Here is a 19668-nt window from a genome sequence, read left to right as displayed (position 1 = left end):
GGACCTTAAAGCCCATCTCGTTCCACTCCTGCCATGGGCAGGGACACCTTCCACTAGCCCAGGTTGCTCCAAGCCCCATCCAGCCAGGCCTTGGACACTTTCAGGGATGGGGCAACCACAGCTCCTCTGGGCAACCTATACCAGGCCCCACCACCCATATGGGGAACAATTTCTTCCTAATATCCAACCTAAATCTACTCCCCTTCAGTTTGAAGCCATTCCCTCTGGTCCTGTCATCACAGGCCCTTGTAAAAAGTCTCTCTCCATCTTTCTTATAGGCTCCCTTCAAGTACTGGAAGGAATCATAACATCTTCTCTTGATTTGGGCTTTATTATTCATCACAATGTGTCTTTTGATTTGACTACAACAGGGCAGAACAGCACCCTAGTTCTCCAAATTTGGCTCATTTCTCCTGGTGCATGCACAGCCAATTCGGTATCATGACAAAGCTGATTACAAATATATGTGTAATTGATAGCAAGTGGATGCAATCTTTCTGATCACTTAGAGAAAAACATATATCATATACAGAAAGCAGGAAAACACTTTCCATTTTTCCCCGAAGAAAAAGGAAAACCATCTTATGAAAAATGCATTCTCCTCCTCCTCTGTGCACTGCCTGATTTCAGCTTTTCATACCAAACCCCACAGCATAAAAACACCTCCTAAAAATCAAGAGCCTGATGGACTGAAGAACTGCAGTCAAAAGAAGCAGCAGTAAGGCTTCATGTTTTCAGGATGTCCTTGAACCTCCTGTAGACTGTGTGAATGCAGGTTTCTACATAAAACTACATATTTAGAGCAGAAAGTGTCTCTGTAGAAGCAAACTGTACGAGTATGGGCCTAGCCTACACTGAATTCAACACCCTGTCATGGTGAAGTGTGGTGACACTGTACCAAAAGAGCTTGTGCACTTCAGGCAGGCACTGGATACCAGCTTAGAAAAGCCAAACAATCTAAGCCAGGTGTCTGAATTACAAAGGACTTTACAAGCATGAAAGACACCGACCTCAAAAGTGTTGGTAAACTTCCTTAGCTGTTAAAAATCTCAGCTCTAGTCAGGGAAAGCATCAGGAATTCCACTATTTTCCCTCTAGAACTGTATATATCTGGCAGCAACACAAAAACACACTTGGTAGAGGACAGCAGCTGAACTCCACCGAGGGCTCTCTGTGGGAGAATATAAAACAGGTCTTCCAATTTGCTTAGGGGGAACATATAGATTCAAAGTGCTGAGGAAGCAAACAGTCATTATCTAATCTGCTCTCATGTGCAAAATATATATAGTCAGGATGACCCTCCTGGAATATTTGTTCATCTTTGCAATTGTCTTCACACATTGAAAAAATCCAGAAAAGGGTACAATGTGAAGCAACTTATATATCTTTTGCAATTTACACAGATCAAGTTCCCAAGTTGAGGCTGCTGGAGAGTTGAAGACAACAGTGTCTAAAAGGTCCTTTGAGCACCCACAGAGAAGTGTCAGTGGGCCCATTTCTTTCTCAGAGGTTCTTTATGCCTCACAGAGCATCTATCCCATGCTGTTGGTTGTAGCTTTGTGACTATACAGGATAAGCCCTTCAGCTCTGAACACAGGTGTAACAGAGAAGACACCCCCTCACACGGAGTTTAGCAAGAACAGAGGGAAAAAACTGCAGTGGGAAGCACTGATCAGATCAACATAAGCACTTCACAAACAGCAAACAAAACAGTAAATGCTGGAAGAAGAGCATTAAGCTGGTTGTAGAATATACATGTAAGGATGAAATCAAGAACAGAGAAGCATCACAGATTTGCCATGGGGACAGGGAGGACAAGGCTTCAGTGCTCACTGAGCCCACAGTGCACCTAAGGGAGGCACAAGGTGGAACCCACAGATCTCCTCTGAGGTGAGACAGACAGAAGGTCTTGAAGCAACTGGACACTGCCCAGCCCAGCAGCTCCATCCACTGTATTTACTTTGTCAAATCCTGTCTTTCCTGATGTTAGTCTGTTTTCAGGTGTTTTTTTAAAACTTGGTGGTTTTATCTGAATCCTCAGTGTTAAAATTGTCTCTGCTGCCCAGCCAGCTCGCTGAGGTGCTCCAAGGAGAGCAGGAATTGCTGCGCCCGCAGTTCCTGCAGCAGAGAGGCACTGCAGGGCTCCCCCCACCCTGAGCCACAGAACACCACTGCACTTAACCCCTCGGGGCCAGGTTTATATTTGGTTTCGCTTTCGAAGCAGAACTGTCTGAGAGGAAGCACAGCACCCAGCTAGAGAGGTTACTCCTTGTCTCCCAGGTAAAATGGCTAAGCAGGTTTACCCAGAAAACGTTAAGTGCTGCTTGCATCTTCAAAGAGTTATTCTGCTGCTTCACTTGCAGACTCCATTCCCAAGCTAAACATTAATATATAGGAAGACAAATACGTAAATTTACATATGTGAATATAGCAGGAAAGGGTGGGGACAAAACAGAGAAACAGCTTACACATCTTGGAAAGAACTGGCTACAAAGGCCTTCGAGTGCTTAATGACAGCAGACATGGTCCATTGTCTGCAGGAGGATTATACAGGTTTGTGGGTGAACCGTGGCACAGGTTCAAACATCCCCACAGTGGCTCTGGGCCAAGCCATTTGGGTCTGCCAGGCCTTATTAACTCATTAACATGATGCTTAAGTGCAGCATCATGTTAACGAGCTCGCTGCCAGCCCAGCACAGGGATTCCTGCAGCAGCCCTCCTGGTACAGCCAGTTTTCCCAGGATGTAATTAGCCACCAGCAGCAGAGGACTGCCACAGGGGAAATTACCTGATAATGTGGAAGCTCACCACCACCAGGATGCAGTTAGGCTGCTTCTTGAGTCAAGTTCCTTTATTTTTCCATGGGGCTATAAGGCTAATTAAAACCAAAAAAGCCTCTTCAATCTTGATATCCTGGAGACCAAAATGGAGAGGCTTGTCCTGTCTTCCTGAGAAGCAGCTGGGTCAAGAAACAGAGTCCTCTGTGTATTTATAAAGGTTCCTGTTATTTCAAATTGGAAGAGCCACTGTGTTCCAGTCCTACTCTGCTCCATACTGCCTGAATTTGGGGTTCCACTGCCTATTATGAATTTTAGCTTATTTTGATATGAAATCAATTAGTCAAGAACTCCATGGGTAGATTCTCTCCTGATAAGCAATTTCTAACCTATAATTTCCATAATCCTGATGTCTTCAACTACAACTAAAACTACCTGTAACATGTAGCCAAGAGAAGTTACTAGTTGAGACATGAAGCTTACTGCACCTCTTTAATGCAGAAATAAATAGTTCTAACCAATAAAGCTCTGATTCACATGGCACAGGATATCTTTTAAACACCCATATTATATTTAATCTCTTAATTTCCAAGGCTTTTTTTTTTTTTTTGTAAGACCTTCACATTAAACATTATAATACCAGGATTATAGTTGCTGGGATAATTTTTTTTTTTTAAACCTTTAATACATGTTTTCTAATATGTATCAAGTATTGTCACTAAAGATTTGGCAAAAATTATAGATAAAAAAAAAATCTTTGCTCCAAAATTCCTAATTACATGTGCCATTATTTTCAGCACGGCGAGACAGAGATTAGTTAAAGTCTCCTGCCTGAAGGGGACACATTAAGCTTTTCAAATTTCACTTTGGCTTTGATATATTCATTTCCATTTCCTCATCTCTGTCAGCCATCCTGGCGTCATACCTGCCTTCTGATGCCAACTTATCTGCAACACTTCCTTTGCCCAACATCCCTCTCTTTTCCTGTCCCTCTCTTGGTTCTTCACCATTTTACAGCTTTTCTTATCATGCAAATTTAACCCATGGACAGACAGTGTCCACAGTACTCGGCTAAGTTTTTCAATTAAGAAAAATGCCTCTCTAAGAACATCCCCCCGTGGGAATAAAAAAATATTTAAAACTTTCCTTATAGTTCCAGTCCATGGAACTATGGACTAAGCAGGTTAGGACATTAACTCTCCTGACACACATCCTAACCCTCTCAAAGTAACATTCCTAAAAAACCCATCACCCTCTACACCCCCATTTATTTGAACTTCCTTTGCAGATGATTACAAACCTGCTTGCTCTGGCTGTAACTGATGCAGAATCGCTAATCATATGGACAGATTTTGCTATTTTTGTTCTTTTTACCTGCAGCTAATTCTGCTTTATTTCTCCTCTGTTCCCCACCTTTCTCAGCTCTTTCTCTTGTGACCCTACATGCCCTTTTCCTTAAAACCACAGCTTCTGGCAGAACCTCCATTTGTTTTCGCATGAAATAAGACTGTCTTTCAACTCTGACTAGTAGTGAAAGAAACAAAACCACCATCTCCTTCCCTTCATAATCACCACCACTATGTTCTCCAGGTTCACCCTCCTCACCCAGAGTTTATTCTCTTCTTTGGAAGCCAGCTGAAAATTTGAAATGGTTTGTGCAGCCCTGTTTCTCCACAACAGCCAGTTAATCTCAACTTCCTGGCTTTCAGATATTCTCCTCACTTAGATCTACCAGCTGAGATTTTCTACCAAAGTATTTCACATCTGCTGCCCACCCACAAATAAATTCATTTTGCTGGTCATGCACTACTCTCTTCAAAGGCAGCAATTTTCATGTACACCATCTTTTGGGAGAGCTCTGTTCCAGAAAAACCATAAACTGCCCAAAGGAACACCAGAAACTGCAAATAAAAGTTCAGTGAGCAAACCTGCTTGCTTAGATCCGGAAAGAACATCTTTCTCACCCAGAATAAATTACGATCTGACTCCCATACCTTGTGCTCCACTTGCCAGCTCCTTCCTTGCTGGGCTGCTCTGCCTCAAGTGCCTGGCTCCTGAGCAGACTGCCAGGTATGACCCACAGCACAGGCTCCAGCTGATGTCACTCACCCACGTCAGGATGCAAATCAGGCAGCTCTTCTCACTCATCATCCCTCACTGAGGGGGATGAGCACAACTCCCTGGTTTTGCTCAGTGAAAACAAGCACTGGTTTATCCAGCTAAAAACAGGGCCAGAAAAGGCACTGAGTGCCTCTGGCTTCACCATGTCTTTGGTCGGGGGGGGGGTACTCAAAGCAATGAGCTCAAATTTTTCTCAGGCTCTCTCCTGCTGCCAGTGTACTTTCAGAAGCCCTTCTGTACTGTCAGCTGAACTCCAGCTGAGCTTTGGCTTTCCCATCTGCATCATTCCATGCCCAGTCAACACTTCTATATTCCTCCTGGCCATCCATCCCACTTCCACCTTTCTGATGCTTCCTGTTAGTGTTTAAGCTCAAACAACAGTTCTGTGTTAATCCCTGCTGGCCTCCTACCATTTTTGTTTGCCTTCTTGCACGTTGGGATGGACTTCACATGCTTGGAGGAGGCTGTCCTGGAAGATTCAGCCACCTGTCTGGCCCCCTTTGCCTGCCAGGAGGGTCTCCAATGAGATCCTGCCAAACACATCCCCAAACACACCAGGATCTTCTCTCCTGAAATTTAAGAAAGCCCCCAGGACTTACATTCACATTTTGAAATACCATGACTGTTTCTTCCCTATTCCTCCTCTGGGAACCTGGAGATGCTTCCCTACCAAGGGGGAAGAAACCTGGGCTGAACTGCAGCACCTCTTAAACCAGTCTCAAAAATAAAGGGCCGTATTAAGTTACCAGGATAAAAGCAACAGAGACAAAAGCTGAAGACCTCTGCTAGTCTGGCTGGCACTTCGTCTGTGGCTGGGTTATTAAACGAAGTAACATTCCTGTGTTACTTCCAGGGCAGGGTGAGGTAACATAAACCTCGTTGTTCTGACACTTGGGAACAATCAGTATTCTGCTACCGAACACTAACTGTGCAAACAACAAAAAAAAATCCAACAAAAACCCACTGGAGACCACATGCTGATTGTTTTGGTAAGGCCCAAGAACACCATGTTCTACCATTGCTGTGTAAAAAGCTACAGACCATACCACGGCTCAGTAAGGACATCAGACCCCACTGGTGTCCAACTGAGGCACCCAAGGCACCAGCTACAACATCTCCACAAAGCACAAAGACACCTGTGTGCCCCTGAGAGTGCAAATGTAAAATGTAAGAAGGAGGCACCCACAGAACACAAACGAACGACTCAGCAATTTCTTTGCATTTTCCCCTTCATTCTTTCTCCTAATTTTGCCTGCTATTTCCTCCAGTCTCACTGTAGAAACAGCAGTCACTGTCTGACATCATTTGATAGAACTGAGGAAGGAAATCAAGTTATTGGCCACAGGCCACGGCGAGTTAAGAATTCAGGTTGGAAGATCACACAAAGAATCAAGAGGGAGATAAATTACTTCTCCCAGAACTGCTCACCTCTTCTTTCTCTGAATTCATTGGTACCAAACAAAGTCAAGGAACCTTAGTGAGACCATGTCCTTCAATCTGAGGTAAGAGACAGTAAAAACTGCCAAAAAGCCTTTAAACAGAAATGCTCTTTATTCCCCAAAGAATGTACCAACAAGCAGTTCAAACACCAACAGAAGCCTTTTCACAGGTTGTGGAAGGAGAAAGATACAAAAAGGAATCACACACTGCGAGAATACACACTGAATCAGGCCCAAAACTTTGAGCTTGGGCAGCAATAACTTTGCAAGAAGCTCTTCCAAAGGCAAGTTCTGCCCTTACAACCCAGCTGTGTGCGTGGAGGTTCAGATGCTGGAGAAACAGAGAATATTTGCCCAGATCTTTCAAGGCAATACATACCCCAGACATTTCCTTTTGCTGCCAGCTGAAATTACTCAACTGATTACCACCAACTCTGTTGCTCCACAATCACATATCAGGCCTCAGAGAGTTTAATACTAACTTAAAAACTGGGAATAATAAAAAGTAGGTAGTGGGTTCAAGCTTCCAAGCCACACTCACATCACATTAAAATACCACAGAGCTCTCAGTAAAGCTTCTTTCTCACAAGCTCCTGGGACAGTGCAATGCTTGTTCAATGCACTACCTGATTCTCCAGCCTTCTGAAGCATAAATGTTCCTAAATAGCATCTGCTGTTCTGGTCTGATGGCCCTCTCCTAACCTGTCCTCTAAGAATCACCCTTGGCAAGCCTTTCTGGTCTTCCAGGAGACCTCTTCCTCTTCTCTCCTGTGCTCAGTTCTGCAGTTTGTAGCAGCCCTCAGAAGCTTCATCCCCAGTTTCACCTAAAATTCCTTCCTCCTTATTTGTGCAGTCAAGCCCTATGGTGAGTTAAACACTCTTACCCCATTTTTCTCCCACAAACAAGGCCATTTCCCCAAAGATAATCTGCTGCATGGAGTTGAGGGAGGCATCCTGTATTACAATGCAGTCCACCTACACATGCAGAGAATGACTTTTCACACAATCCTCACTCTCCTCCCTCATGCAGGAAACACACAGGCTTTAATTACTTCATATGAGCTGGCTTTAAATTTCAATATCAACAGTTCCATCAGTTTCCCAGGTATTTGTTCCCACAAACTCCCCAGGCTGTTCCAAAGCTTAGGAAAAAAAAAAAAAAAGAAAATTAATTAGTCTAAAAAGAAGATACTTTTAAATGATACTTCCACCTCTAAAAGTAGTACGTGTTTTCATGATTTTTTCGTTTCAAAACACAAACTTAAAACCTTATCTGGGAACAGCATCTGCATTCCCAACATTACTGCAAAAGCAAAATAGGTTAAAAACATTGAGAAAGAGACAGCAACAGATAGAAAGATTTCCTCTCCAAGATTAAAAGAATTGAAACTCACTTTTCACAAGCATTACTGCTTAATGAGTAATGCAATCTATCATATGACGATAGTAATTTAAAAACAAATCTGAATATGAATTATTCTTCATTAGCACAGGTAACTTAAAAGCCCTATAATATGGGCAGCTTAAAAAGCATAAATGTAAAACTACAGTTCTTTCCACAGGCACTGTCCTCTGTTCTTTGCTGGAGCAGTGCCTGACGTGAAGAGAACCTGCTTCTAGTGGAGCTTTCCATATTGCATAAACAAATCAGTATAGGATGGTGTATCCCTTGTCAGGATTTGAAGGCTGCAACCACACTGTGCTATTTATGCAGCAGTTCTGGCACTACGGGATGGCTGAACCAAACCTGCAACGAGACCATTTTAATGAGCGATCCCGCATTTACTCAGATTGCTCAGCCCAGATTTTCTTGGTCCTCTCCTGACAAACAGTCACCCCTCAAGCTGGACTCCTCCTCCTGCCCTGCTGCTGAGGAGTCCCTGTGTTTGCTGCAGGAACGAGCAGATCTCAGAGAGAACTCTGACCCCCCGTTTATTCCTCACAATTTATTCCTCACTGGGCCAATCTCTGCAGCACAGACACCAACCTCCCTCCAGAGCAGGCAGCAGCTCTGCCCTGCCTGAGCCCACCCCACCCTGCCTGCAGTCACAGCCTTCTGGATCCCCCAGCACACCGCCAGCACGGCCCTGATTCATGCTGCCTGAGCTCAGGGTTTATTTTTAAAATACAGATACTGAGGGTCACTCTCTCCTTGCTCCAGTTCGCCGCAAATAACTTCACAAGAAAAGTCACGCAGAAATGATTATTTTGGGAATTCTGCTTTCGTGCTTTTGCTTCAGTATCATCTCTAAACAGAAAAATTCCTCTGGTGTTTTCTTAAAAAACTCTGAACACAAACTCTGACAAATCATCTTTCAAAACCCTGCAGAAGGATCTTCCACACATGTATGAAGACAGGTAGATGAGCAGTAAGGAAGCTGTTAGCCCAAAAGCTCTTACAGTACCCCAGGGGTAAAAATAACACTGCTTATTAAAAAAAAAATAAATCAAATCTGAACACAGCCTGTAGTTTACCTCTTTCACAATTTATTTTTCCTTATCTGTTTTGATTCAAAGCCTTGGCACTCGTTGGGTTGGAAGGTATATGCCATACCTGTGGCCACCAGTGCAGCAACCTCACAAAGCAAAGTATTCCAAGAATTTTTGGAACTGACTTTTGAAATAAAGAAACTAGTTGTTACCAAAAACAGTTTTGGTAAAAGCTGAATCAGTCTTGAAGTTAATGGAACTACTACAGTTGGTCCTCTTTGAATGTATTTCCTCTTTTTTCCAAATGAAAGCTATTCCTGAATTAATTAAAACTAAAGCTTATTGGAAAAGGAGTGGGGAACATGCACTGGATTCCTGACATTACTGTGTAATTCTGGACAAACATGCTGAGGTGTACTCCTCAGCAAAGGAGTAAATTATGCCCAACAGAACAGTCTTCAGTGCATTTTCAAAACTGGAAAAACAATGACATTTGTTTTCTTTTTATTTAAGAACCACCTGCCATGGAATGCCAGTAGACTTAAATATGAAACCTTCAATACAGACACACTAAACAGGAACACACACAGACAGTGGAGACCCACAGTAAAATGCAAACCTTTATTTGAATGAGAAGGTTGGTCAAGGGCACAGGACACAGACCTGCAGACACCAAGCCGAGGTGGAAAACAGCCCAGAGCTAAAGGTCAGTGGGTGAGAGCAGGAGCACCGAGTCAGGCCCAAAGAGAGGAGCTCTGCCTGCTCCTCTCATGGCCTGGGTGCATCCAGTGGAGGGCAAGGCTTTGCACCACCCAGCCCTTCGTGGCAGCTCTGCACCAGAGCCCAGTCTGGGCTGGGCACCAGCTCCTGGAACTGACCCCTGGCAGAACAGAACACGCTGCTGGGCAGGGGGGCAGTGCCCCAGCTCCTGGCAGAGTTTCCTGTGCACCTCCTATCAGGTTTAGTCCAGGTCTTGGGACCCTGTAAACTGGAGCTTTTACCACACAACCTGCAGTGTGTGTGGCACTGCAATGAAATGGTGCTATAAATTCTAAACTGGAGACATATTCCATTGAAGTGTTCAATCACTCTATTAATATTTACTAGAATGAGGGTAATTAATTTTACTAGTAGGAAATAACTACAAGATTTCGACTTGCTAAAGAGCTACCTATTTTTAAGCAAGCTCTTGTATCAGGTAGGGACTTTTGGCTTCCCCTTTTCCTTTAGGTGGCTTTTCTCCTACAGGGAAGAAACCTGGAACAGACATTAGGAATACAAGCAGCAGATAAAACACAGAGCACAATAAGCAATCCTGACTCTGGAAATCTTATGACACTTTTGTTCTTATCTACAGGCTCTTAATTCACAGCTGAAGTGGAGTCAGTTCAAAACTGCACACCCTTCTTTACATTGGATTTTAGTGTGTACTTGCTATGTCATATAATGTTTGGATAAACCAGTGAGTTTAAATTTAAACAAATGTGATTTTCCAGATAGTGCTATGAGATAAAGACTCAATTTTCAGCATTTCAGAGAACAAGTACACGTTACTAACACCACACAGTACAGAAGATCAAGATGGGACTATTTGTTTTGACTTCTGCATGTTAGTCCTTTGAAATTCTATAACGTCCTTTCTTCTGAGCTTGCTTTCACATGAACAAAGCCCAGGACTGAGGGGAAAGAAACAGGCATGTTTCCTTTAAGATTACATCAATGGGTGGAGAGATCCACTACAATCCTTAGAATGAAAGTGCTGCTCTTTCCAGCACGAAGATTCCCCTGCTGAGACAGGTTCCTTATAACTCAGAGCCAGTGTAAACCAGCATCATCATCAAAGACTGGACCTTGGCCTCCACCCATCCCTGACCATTTCTCCCTCTTCACTGCCACCACCTCTCTGTGCTCCATACAAGAATTTGTGAGGCTTCACAGAGAACCAGGCTGAGAAAAAGATCTGGGTTTAAACAAACTTTTTTTCCTTTTTACTTAGGGGTGATTTTACCCCACATCAGTTCCTCAGTGCAGTTCCCTGCCTGGCTTCAAAATCATTTGTGCAGGCTCAAGGTACAAGGGGAAAATCACAAGTGGCCTGGGGCAGGTAAAGGTGGTTCAGCTCCAGCTCAAGGTGATCAAACTGCACCTCCACTGAGCTCCAAATGCCCAACTGTGACATCATACCTGGAAATATCTGGATTCATGTCATCCAGTCCTTACTGGCCTTTGCAAAAGGAACCTTGAAAAAAAAAACAAACAGAAAATTAAGCCTAAATATATGATATATGCAGCCCAAAGCAATTTCTGCATGTACACACACAGCTAACTTGCAGGGACCCTCTGCATCAAAAAAAAAAAAAGAAAGCCTGTGTTTCTCCCCTATTTCCCTTAGGGGTGAGTAGCAAGCTTACAGAGCTTTCCCCTACTCATCTCAGACCTGAAAAACTAGTGTATGGTAACATTCCAGCTGCATTTTACCCTCCTGCAGAGAAATGGACGCTGAATCAGGATCTGAAGATTCCCTGAGGGGCCTTTCATTTACAAAGACTTGCAAAGTCTGGACAAACCATCATCACCCTGACAGGCTGTGAGCCTGGATCTGCTGCAAAGCACTGGTCACAAACCCAACCTGTCTGTACCAGTCCTGTGTGCAGGGCTCTCCAGAAGGAGAAGTCCCACGAACTTCTACCTTGGAACTGCCCTGGAAGAACAGGAGGCAAAGCTCAGGCATGTGCCCAGATGGTTGGAGCCTTGTTATCTGCAGCTGTATGGACTAAACACTCCTTTGCCATAACCACCATTCAAAAGTAGAAATAGCTGGTTTGCAGTTTGATTTTTGTGTATTGAGCTGCTTCCTAGAACCAGAGGACGCTAAAATGAGTGATTTACAGAGGCTTTTGCTTCCTTCCCTGGCCTGTAAAGTATTGTTCTCTGCTGTAAACACGTCAGAAAAGAAAAATTTGGCTAAATCTATGAACCTGAAAGCAATTTTTCCTCAAAAACTCGGGAGGGAAGAGTTTGGGATATTATAGAAGCTAGAGCTATAACACAGAATAAAAATTTAGAAAAACAGTATTCATTTTCTTGACATATATCTCAAAGAACAGAAAGCAATCAGATTTTCCTGACAGTTTCTTATTTCTTGAGCCCTCCCTGGCTCATGAATATAATCAAAGGTCCTCATCAGCTGCGTTTCAGAAAAATTCTGAGTTGCAGAAATGCCTGATACAGTTGCTTTTGTGTTTATTGGATGCTGCCAGGTCTGTAAAAGACTGGCTGTTGTCAAAATATTGACTTTCCAGAGCTCGTGCTCTCCTTCAGACCAGGCACCATTTAAGTTCTGCATTCAAAAGGACTCCAGAGAACTGTAAGCAGTATTCAAAACCCCAATAAAAATGCCCTCCATCAGTCTGGTGACCTCATGAAGAGAAGAAAAGGAACTCCATCAACTGGAAAAGTTTTAAAAAGAAGCCTTCTTTAGCTCTATTTCTGCCCAAAAAGTGCATACCAGAAAACTGAGCTTTTAAGCCTGTTATGATGCAGGAGTACACAACCTCAGGGTTGCTCAGACAGATCAGTGTTCCCAGGCAGACTGGGGAGGGACGAGTAGTAGATAGTTTAGACATCCCAAAGCACCACCAGTCTCTCTCTTGGCAAAGCAGGGTCTCCTCAGATCCTGTCCAACAACATGGTAAAAGGGCACCAACTCAGAACAGTTTTTATTTTGATTAGAGCCAAAATATTGAATTAGTTCCTCAACTACAGCCTGTAGGCTTGGCAGCACGAATCTAATCTTTGCCACATGTGAACAGGGAAGCCAAGTCTCTCCAAGTTACCAGTGTGACAGACAGCAAAAAGAAACTCATCTATGTGAATTTTGGTGGACTCTACAAAAGGACAAGGCAATAATAATTTTTCCCTGCAGGTATTTGCTCTCCTTCCAGCCTGGAAGCAGTTATCAAATTGAGAAGACTCTTATCTCATTAACATAACTCTGACATGAGAATGAGGGAATTAGATTAGGAAAATTAATATTCTGGATGAATTTCACCAGATTGTAACAGCTAATAATCCAGATCAGGTCATTCCTCACCCAGCAGCTTTGATTCTTGGTAAAAAGCACTTTTGGCTTAACATAAGATGCACTTTTCAATTTTGACAGCTTCTTTGCTGCTCTGAATACAAGCATCTCACAAAGTCCATTATCTTCCCACATAAAATCTCCAGGTTAACAAGAGCTTTTTTTCTTTTCTTTTAATTGAAATGGAGAAAAAGCTCCTCTGCATTTTTAAGTTTCATGGCTCTCTTGATAAACCTGAGCTTGTGGATTCATCGGTGACCAGCCCAGTCTCAAGTCTCACCCCATTTCTCCCTGCTGGATGAAGAAGAGGTTGGCTCCTTCCGAGGGCAAACTTCATCCCGTGTGTCCTCTCACACCCACCTTCCACCTGACTTTTGCAAAATTCATCTCACAAAACTCTACCTTACATTTGCAAAACAAGGAATTACCTTTAGATGCTGATAAGTGATGTAGATAAAGAGGCATTTTGCAGTCTGGCAAGCTAAGATTCAGCTGTCTGACTGCAAATTAACAGCGGTCCCTTCCAGAAACCCTCAACCCTGACACCTGACTTCACTCTTACCCCACTGCCAGTGCCTCCTAAAACCTACCAGCCAGTGTGGCTTTAAACAATTCCTGAAGTGGAATTTGATGTCGAGCATCTGATTTGAGGTTTTTGGCAACTCCACCCTAAAATTAATTTTTTTTTTTGGCCTTTATCCTACTTAGTGTCACGGTCTAATAACCACGGTGGTAGTGGATCAAGGGTAGGACTTGACGATCTCAGAGGTCCCTTCCAACCCGGCTGATTCAATGATTCTGTGAATTTTGATCATCACACAAACCTTTCTAAAAACAACACAAACCACAAACGAACTCTCTCAGCCCCCTCCCCCCCGGGCCGGCTCTGCCGGCCAGTTCTTCGGGGAACAACTTTTCACTGCCGGCAGGAAAAAAAAAAAAAAAATCTTTCCTTCAATCCCATCGTTTTTCACGGCAAGGGGGGTGGGTGGGTGTGGGTGTAAAAGCGACACTGCGGGCGGAGCGGAGCCCGCGCCCCGCCGCCATCCGTGTCCATCCCCGAGCTCCCCGTCGGGCTCCATCCCCGAGCTGCCCCCCGGGCTGCCCCCCGTGCGTCCTCCGTGTCCATCCCCGAGCTCCCCGTCGGGCTCCATCTCTAAGCTGTCCCCCGTGTCCATCTCTGAGCTCCCGGCCGGGCTCCATCCCTGAGCTGCCCCCCGTGTCCATCCCTAAGCTGCCCCCCCCCGGACTCCCCATGTCCATCCCTGAGCTGCCCCCCGGGCCGCCCCTCGTGTCCATCCCTGAGCTCCCCTCCGGGCTCCATCCCCGGGCTCCCCCTCGTGTGCCCCCCGTGTCCATCCCTGAGCTCTCCCCCCGCGTCCATCCCTGAGCTGACCCCCGGGCTGCCCGTGCGTCCTCCGTGTCCATCCCCGAACTCCCCATGTCCATCCCTGAGCAGCCCTCCGGGCTTCCCCCGTGTCCATCTCTGAGCTCCCCCGGGGCTCCATCCTTGAGCTGCCACCCGGACTTCCCCCCGTGCGCCCCCCGTGTCCACCCCTGAGCTCTCCCCCGTGTCCATCCCCGAGCTGCCCCCCGGGCTCCCCCCGGGCTCCCCCGCTCTCCCTCCCCGCTCACCTCGGGCCTCCCGCGCCGGGGCGGCCCCGGCCGGGCCCCGCCGAGCCCCGCGAGCGGCCCCTGCGCGCCCCGGGCGGAGCGAGGCGGCGGCGGCGGCGCTGGGGCGGGTCCGGGCGCTGCTCCGGGCGCTGCTCCGCTTCGTTCCGCTCCGCTCCCCCCGGCCCGGCCCGGCCCCTCTCCGCCCCGGCCCGCCCTGCCCTGCCCGGCCCTGCCCTGCCCTGCCCTGCCCTGCCCTGCCCTGCCCTGCCCGGCCGGGCAGCCCCGCGGGGAGCTCCTTTAGCAAATCGGTCTTTACGTGGGAAAAAAACCAGTGGTTAAAGTACTACGTGTTATTTCACTTTTTTCAGCTGTTGAGTGAGGAATGACCTGATCTGGGTTGTTAGCTGCTACAGTCTGGTGAAATTCATACAGAATATTAATTTTCTTGATCTAATTACCTCATTCTTATGTCAGAGTTATGTTAATGAGATAAGAGTCTTCTCAATTTGATAACTGCTTCCAGGCTGGAAGGAGAGCAAATACCTGCAAGGAAAAATTATTATTGCCTTGTCCTATTGTTGTAGTCCACCAAAATTCACAGAAATTCACAATTTTTGCTGTCTGTCAGACTGGTAACTTGGAGAGACTTGGCTTCCCTGTTCACATGTGGCAAAGATTAGATTCGTGCTGCCAAGCCTACAGGTTGTACTTGAGGAACTAATTCTGTATTTTAGCTTTAATCAGCATAAAAACTGTTCTGAGTTGGTGCCCTTTTGCCATGTTGTTGGACAGCATCTGGGGAGCCCCTGCTTTGCCGAGAGAGAGAGAGAGAGACTGGTGGTGCTTTGGGATGTCTAAACTATCTATTGCCTCCCAAGAAAGGGATACTACCATGGCTTTGGAGTCACCGCCCTACAACTGTGTAGATTTTAAAGCCAGAAAAAAAAAAAAACAAACCCAAAACATTCTTAAGGTGATCAATTCTGTCCTATGCAGGCCAAAAAAAAAAAAAAAATTCCACCCTGTCATTTTTGCTTGCAAGCCCTGGGAGCACAGATCCCGTGTGCTGCTGCTGGGCTATAATGCATTCTTGGAGCACTTAAGGCTGTTGTGGTGCTTTAGCTCTTGCTTGCCAGACTTTTCTAGAGCTGTAGTCAGCACAGTTAAGACGAGCATGGTTATAAATACCTGTGCAGACAGAAATGTGGACAATTTTAAAACAAATACAGTGACTTATTAATGGTTTTCTTGTTTACACATTCGAGTCCACCTGCTCTGTTCCCATCACGCAGTGCACGGTGCAGCTCACAGCAAACCCATGGCTTGTACGGAGTTTCTGCTACAGTAGCCAGGTTGCCACAGATCAGTGAGTGGATAAATGTATCAGGGAATATATTTACACGAGGTGGTGGGGCCCTGGGGTTATAATCCTGACAGGAATCTCTGGCCACGTCGCAGCCTCAGGGACCCCGGTGCTCCTACAAGTAGGTGGTTGTCTAGTACCTCATTTTGTGGCATCACTGAAACCAGCTTAAAGCAGTGCTTGATCTGCAGTGTCTGTATTTATAAAGCCAGCTTTTCTGGGGCTGATCCAGAGCCCGCTGACGTCAATGAAAACTCCCACTGACTTCCAGAAGATTGAAATTGGGCTTTCTGTGAGCAGAAGTCTGCTCATTCCAGCACGTGCAATAGGTGAAACAAAACCATCTGAGACCCCTGGAGCAAAGGAAGGTGCTCAGGGTGTTGTTTGCCTTTTGTTTGCCGTGACTCCCTCAGTTCCAGGGGTGTGACCCAAGTCCTGCCTCTCAGGAGGAGCTGTCTCTGTGTGTTCACCAGAGGGTGCCCAGCACACAGACCTGCAGCAGCACCACAGCCCAGCACAAACCTGCCAGGCTCCACACAGCAGAGCAGCTCAGAACACAGAGCCCAGGGGAGAAGTCCCAGCCCTGCATGCCTCAGCAGTCCTATAAATCATGGTGAGTTTGGAACTAGGAGTGCTGAATGTTGCTGCTCAATCCCTCTGCTGAGTGCTCCCTTGAAGCCATAAAAGGTACCAGTCTCTCTGGGATCTGTACCTTGAGACATCCAGAGGGGTCTGAAACACAAAGGTGGACACCCAGTCTTTATTAGGCTTCTTCTGGAATTTCATGACATAATTAGGATATGAGGTAGTTCAGTGAGTCCAGATGAAGCTCTGGCTGAGCCTGCTGGCCAGTTGGGCTGTGCACTGGGCACTGGAAAACCTCAAAGGTGACCTTTGTTGGTAAGAAGAGCACCCTCGAGTGGGAAAATGGAGTCCCCCACACCCAGCAGGGCCTGGTGTAACCAAACTCAGTTCCACCTGGAGAAGAGAAGGCTCCAGGGAGACCTTAGAGCACATTCCAGTGCCTAAAGGGGGTTCAAGAGAGCTGGAGAGGGACTTTGGACAAGGGCCTGGAGTGACAGGACAAGGAGGAATATCTTTGAAGTGACAGAGGGCAGTGTTAGATGGGATATTGGGAAGAAATTCTCTATTCAGAGGGTGGTGAGGCCCTGGCACAGTTTGCCCAGAAAAACTGTGTCTGTGCCATCCCTGGAAGTGTCCAAGGCCAGGTTGGATGGAGTTGGAGCGACTTGGTCTAGTGGAAGGTGTCCTTGCCCATGGCAGGGCATTGGAAAGAGCTTTAAGAGCTTTAAGGTCCCTTCCAATCCAGGCCATTCTGTGATTCCATGAAATTCGAAGCAGAGCTGAGCACTGGTGAGCACAGAGCTGGTTGTGCCCAGGGCTGGGGATGGTGAGTGGATGCTCCTGCCTGCTGTGGCACACGATGTTGGGCAGAGCTGCTGGGGGCTACTGGTCCCTCTCCCCACCAACAAATCTCACCTGGTGCGATTTTCCACACCTGGTGTGGAAAATAGTTGGACTCTGGCATTTAAGTTTAAGTCACTCTTGAGTTGTGATTCTCATGACACTTCATCCTACTGTCTTCTTCATGCACCCCTCAATCCTAAGGATCCCAAAACCATTATAATTCAAGACCAGGACACAGCATTTTTGTGGGATTAATTATTCTACTCCTGAAATAGATCCTGTTTATGAGGAAGGGGGAAGCTGTCTTCAGTACACACTGCAATTTATCAGGTCTTAGGAGAGGATGCAGTGGGACAGTGTCTAACTGGAACTGCACAGGTACTTCAGGGAAGAGTGTGCAATTATTTACACCTGAAATCTGACAAGATGCTGCTGCTAACAGGACTGTAATTTGGAACAGTCAATTATCACTTTGTGGCTCTTTGTCAGAGCAGAGTAAGCTGGGCATTTGGAAGGAGTCATTAGTAGCAGACAAACTCAGAAATCAACTCTCCTCTGGATCATGATGAGGTACATGGTTATGGTTAGGCAGTGAGGGTGTCAGGGATTAGATCCCATGGCTGACACTTCATTGAGGCTTCTCAGGAGGAGCCCAACTGTGATTAACACCAAACCTCCTTTCTAGAAACGATCTTGTTCTGAGTCAGTGACATTACTCGTGCCAACACTCCTAACCCTAACAGGCTGAGGAGTCTTAAAGTGTTTGTGTCATCAGCTAAGCCAGGTCATTCTAAATAATTTCACAGAAAACAGGTATCTCTGTTCCAAGTCTGCTGTCAACTCCTTCTGCAGAGACTATGAACTCCAGCTCCATCTGGCCACTCTACATCTGCTTGCTCGCTGCACTGGACTTGGCACAGTTTCAGCATTAATTGTGGCCAACAGTGTATTGGGCATTCCATGACTAAGGTACACACCAGAAGGGGTCCAGCAGCATTTGCAGTTCAACAAAATGTGCTGCAGTAATGCAATGGGCTGCACGAGTCAGTGGGGCAGAGCCTGGTTCCCTGAGTGCCGTCGGAGCCTGCACGTTACAGCAGTGACAGCTTCGTTTTATTTACAGCACCTTCACAAATGACATTCCCTCCTAGGCACAGGGTGCTCAGAGTGCTCTGAGCAGATCTCTGCCATCTTAGTTACCCTGAAACGGGTGAATTTAAAGAATGTCTTGATTAGGAAGATATTATATACATTTGAAAACCTTCTAGGTCTTTCTACATCTACCAATGGCTCTTCCTGTAAAGCAGCGTCTTCTGTGCATTTCCTGTAATAACAGCTCCTTTTTGAGGAGATCCCAGGAGATTCTGTTACTATTGATCACACTATTTCCTAGGAAGATAATGGGCAGCTCCCCCTTACCACCACTGTATACATATTTTGGTTTATCTGCTTTCCTTTTTCCCACTTAGACCCTCCTGAACTCTTTATGCCATTCAGTTTCTTCATTTGTTTCAAGCCTGCTGCAGAACGTTTTATTTGGGGACACTGGTTCCCTCTCCCTTATCTGTCTCTCAGCAGCTCTCTGCTACCTGGAATCTGCCCAAAATCCTGCAGTGACCGATGATGCCCATTGACACAGCCCCACTTCCTCTCTCTCCAACTGCCAGCCCCCCTCCAACCTTTGGACAGCAGTGCCTGCCCTCACTGTGTCATTTGGTTTCTCAGCTCTAATGTTTAGGATGACAGAGGGCAGAGACAGCACATCTTGGTGCTCATTGCAGTCCACTTACCTGCTCCTGCTGCTGGCATCTGCTGCACTGCCTCACTCACACATTTTTCCTGCCGTGTATCAGCCCGAATTGGTTGTCCTTGGGTGTCCTTGAAGCCTTGGGTGTGTGGAGAAGGTGGCTTATTGCCTGGTGCCAAAGTTCAGTATCTTGAGCCAAAGTTGCAACTTTGTGAGTGTTGTAGAAAAAAGAGAGCTGCAGACACCATGGGCACTCTCGGGTGCCATGGAACTCCCTCCCCCTGGCTCTGTGGGGAGGCACACGGGAGCAGCTTTGTTCCTATTTTAAGTACAGACCAAAGTAGCCAAGAGCCATTTGTCCTCCCCGTGCAGGCTGGCAGGACTTGGGTTACAAGCCTCAAAGGGCTGCTGTTGAGTGTGCTGCTCCAGGGGATTACAGACAGGAAAGCTATCCTAAGATCCCTGTCCTTCTTGAAAGGACTTCTGAAGTATCCGACCTGTGGCTAATATTAGACACTGCAACTTCAGCAAGCAATCCAGTGCCCTTTTTGTACTGCTTGGCTCTGCCCACTCCTGCTGTGATCTCATCCTGCAGCACCATTTTCAGGGTGAATGTCAGGACCCCAAGACTCGTGTCACTGGACACTTGGGGGTCCCTTGCTGATGTC

The 19668-nt window shown here is 46.1% G+C and overlaps 1 protein-coding gene across 2 annotated transcripts in view; it reads right to left on the bottom strand.

Annotated features, from left to right (window-relative positions):
- LOC135403565 (ceramide synthase 4-like) overlaps window positions 1–19345 on the bottom strand; it is a 42365-nt gene extending 23020 nt beyond the window's left edge. The window contains exons 1-2 of one of the 2 annotated variants that reach the window (XM_064637704.1): window positions 19044–19345; window positions 10952–11006 (exon numbers count right to left, since the gene is read on the bottom strand). In XM_064637704.1, coding sequence (XP_064493774.1) covers window positions 10952–10971 — 20 coding nt within the window. In that variant the 5' untranslated portion in view covers window positions 10972–11006; window positions 19044–19345. Of the gene's footprint in view, window positions 1–10951; window positions 11007–14483; window positions 14579–19043 lie in introns of those variants that run through there. The other variant, XM_064637705.1, reaches the window with a different exon arrangement.
- Window positions 19346–19668: the final 323 nt, after the last annotated feature.

Source organism: Pseudopipra pipra, chromosome 27 (genome assembly GCF_036250125.1).
Source record: "Pseudopipra pipra isolate bDixPip1 chromosome 27, bDixPip1.hap1, whole genome shotgun sequence".
In the NCBI taxonomy this organism is placed as follows: domain Eukaryota; kingdom Metazoa; phylum Chordata; class Aves; order Passeriformes; family Pipridae; genus Pseudopipra; species Pseudopipra pipra.
Note: the sequence above shows the minus strand (reverse complement) of the source record. Positions and strands in the feature narration are given on the sequence as shown.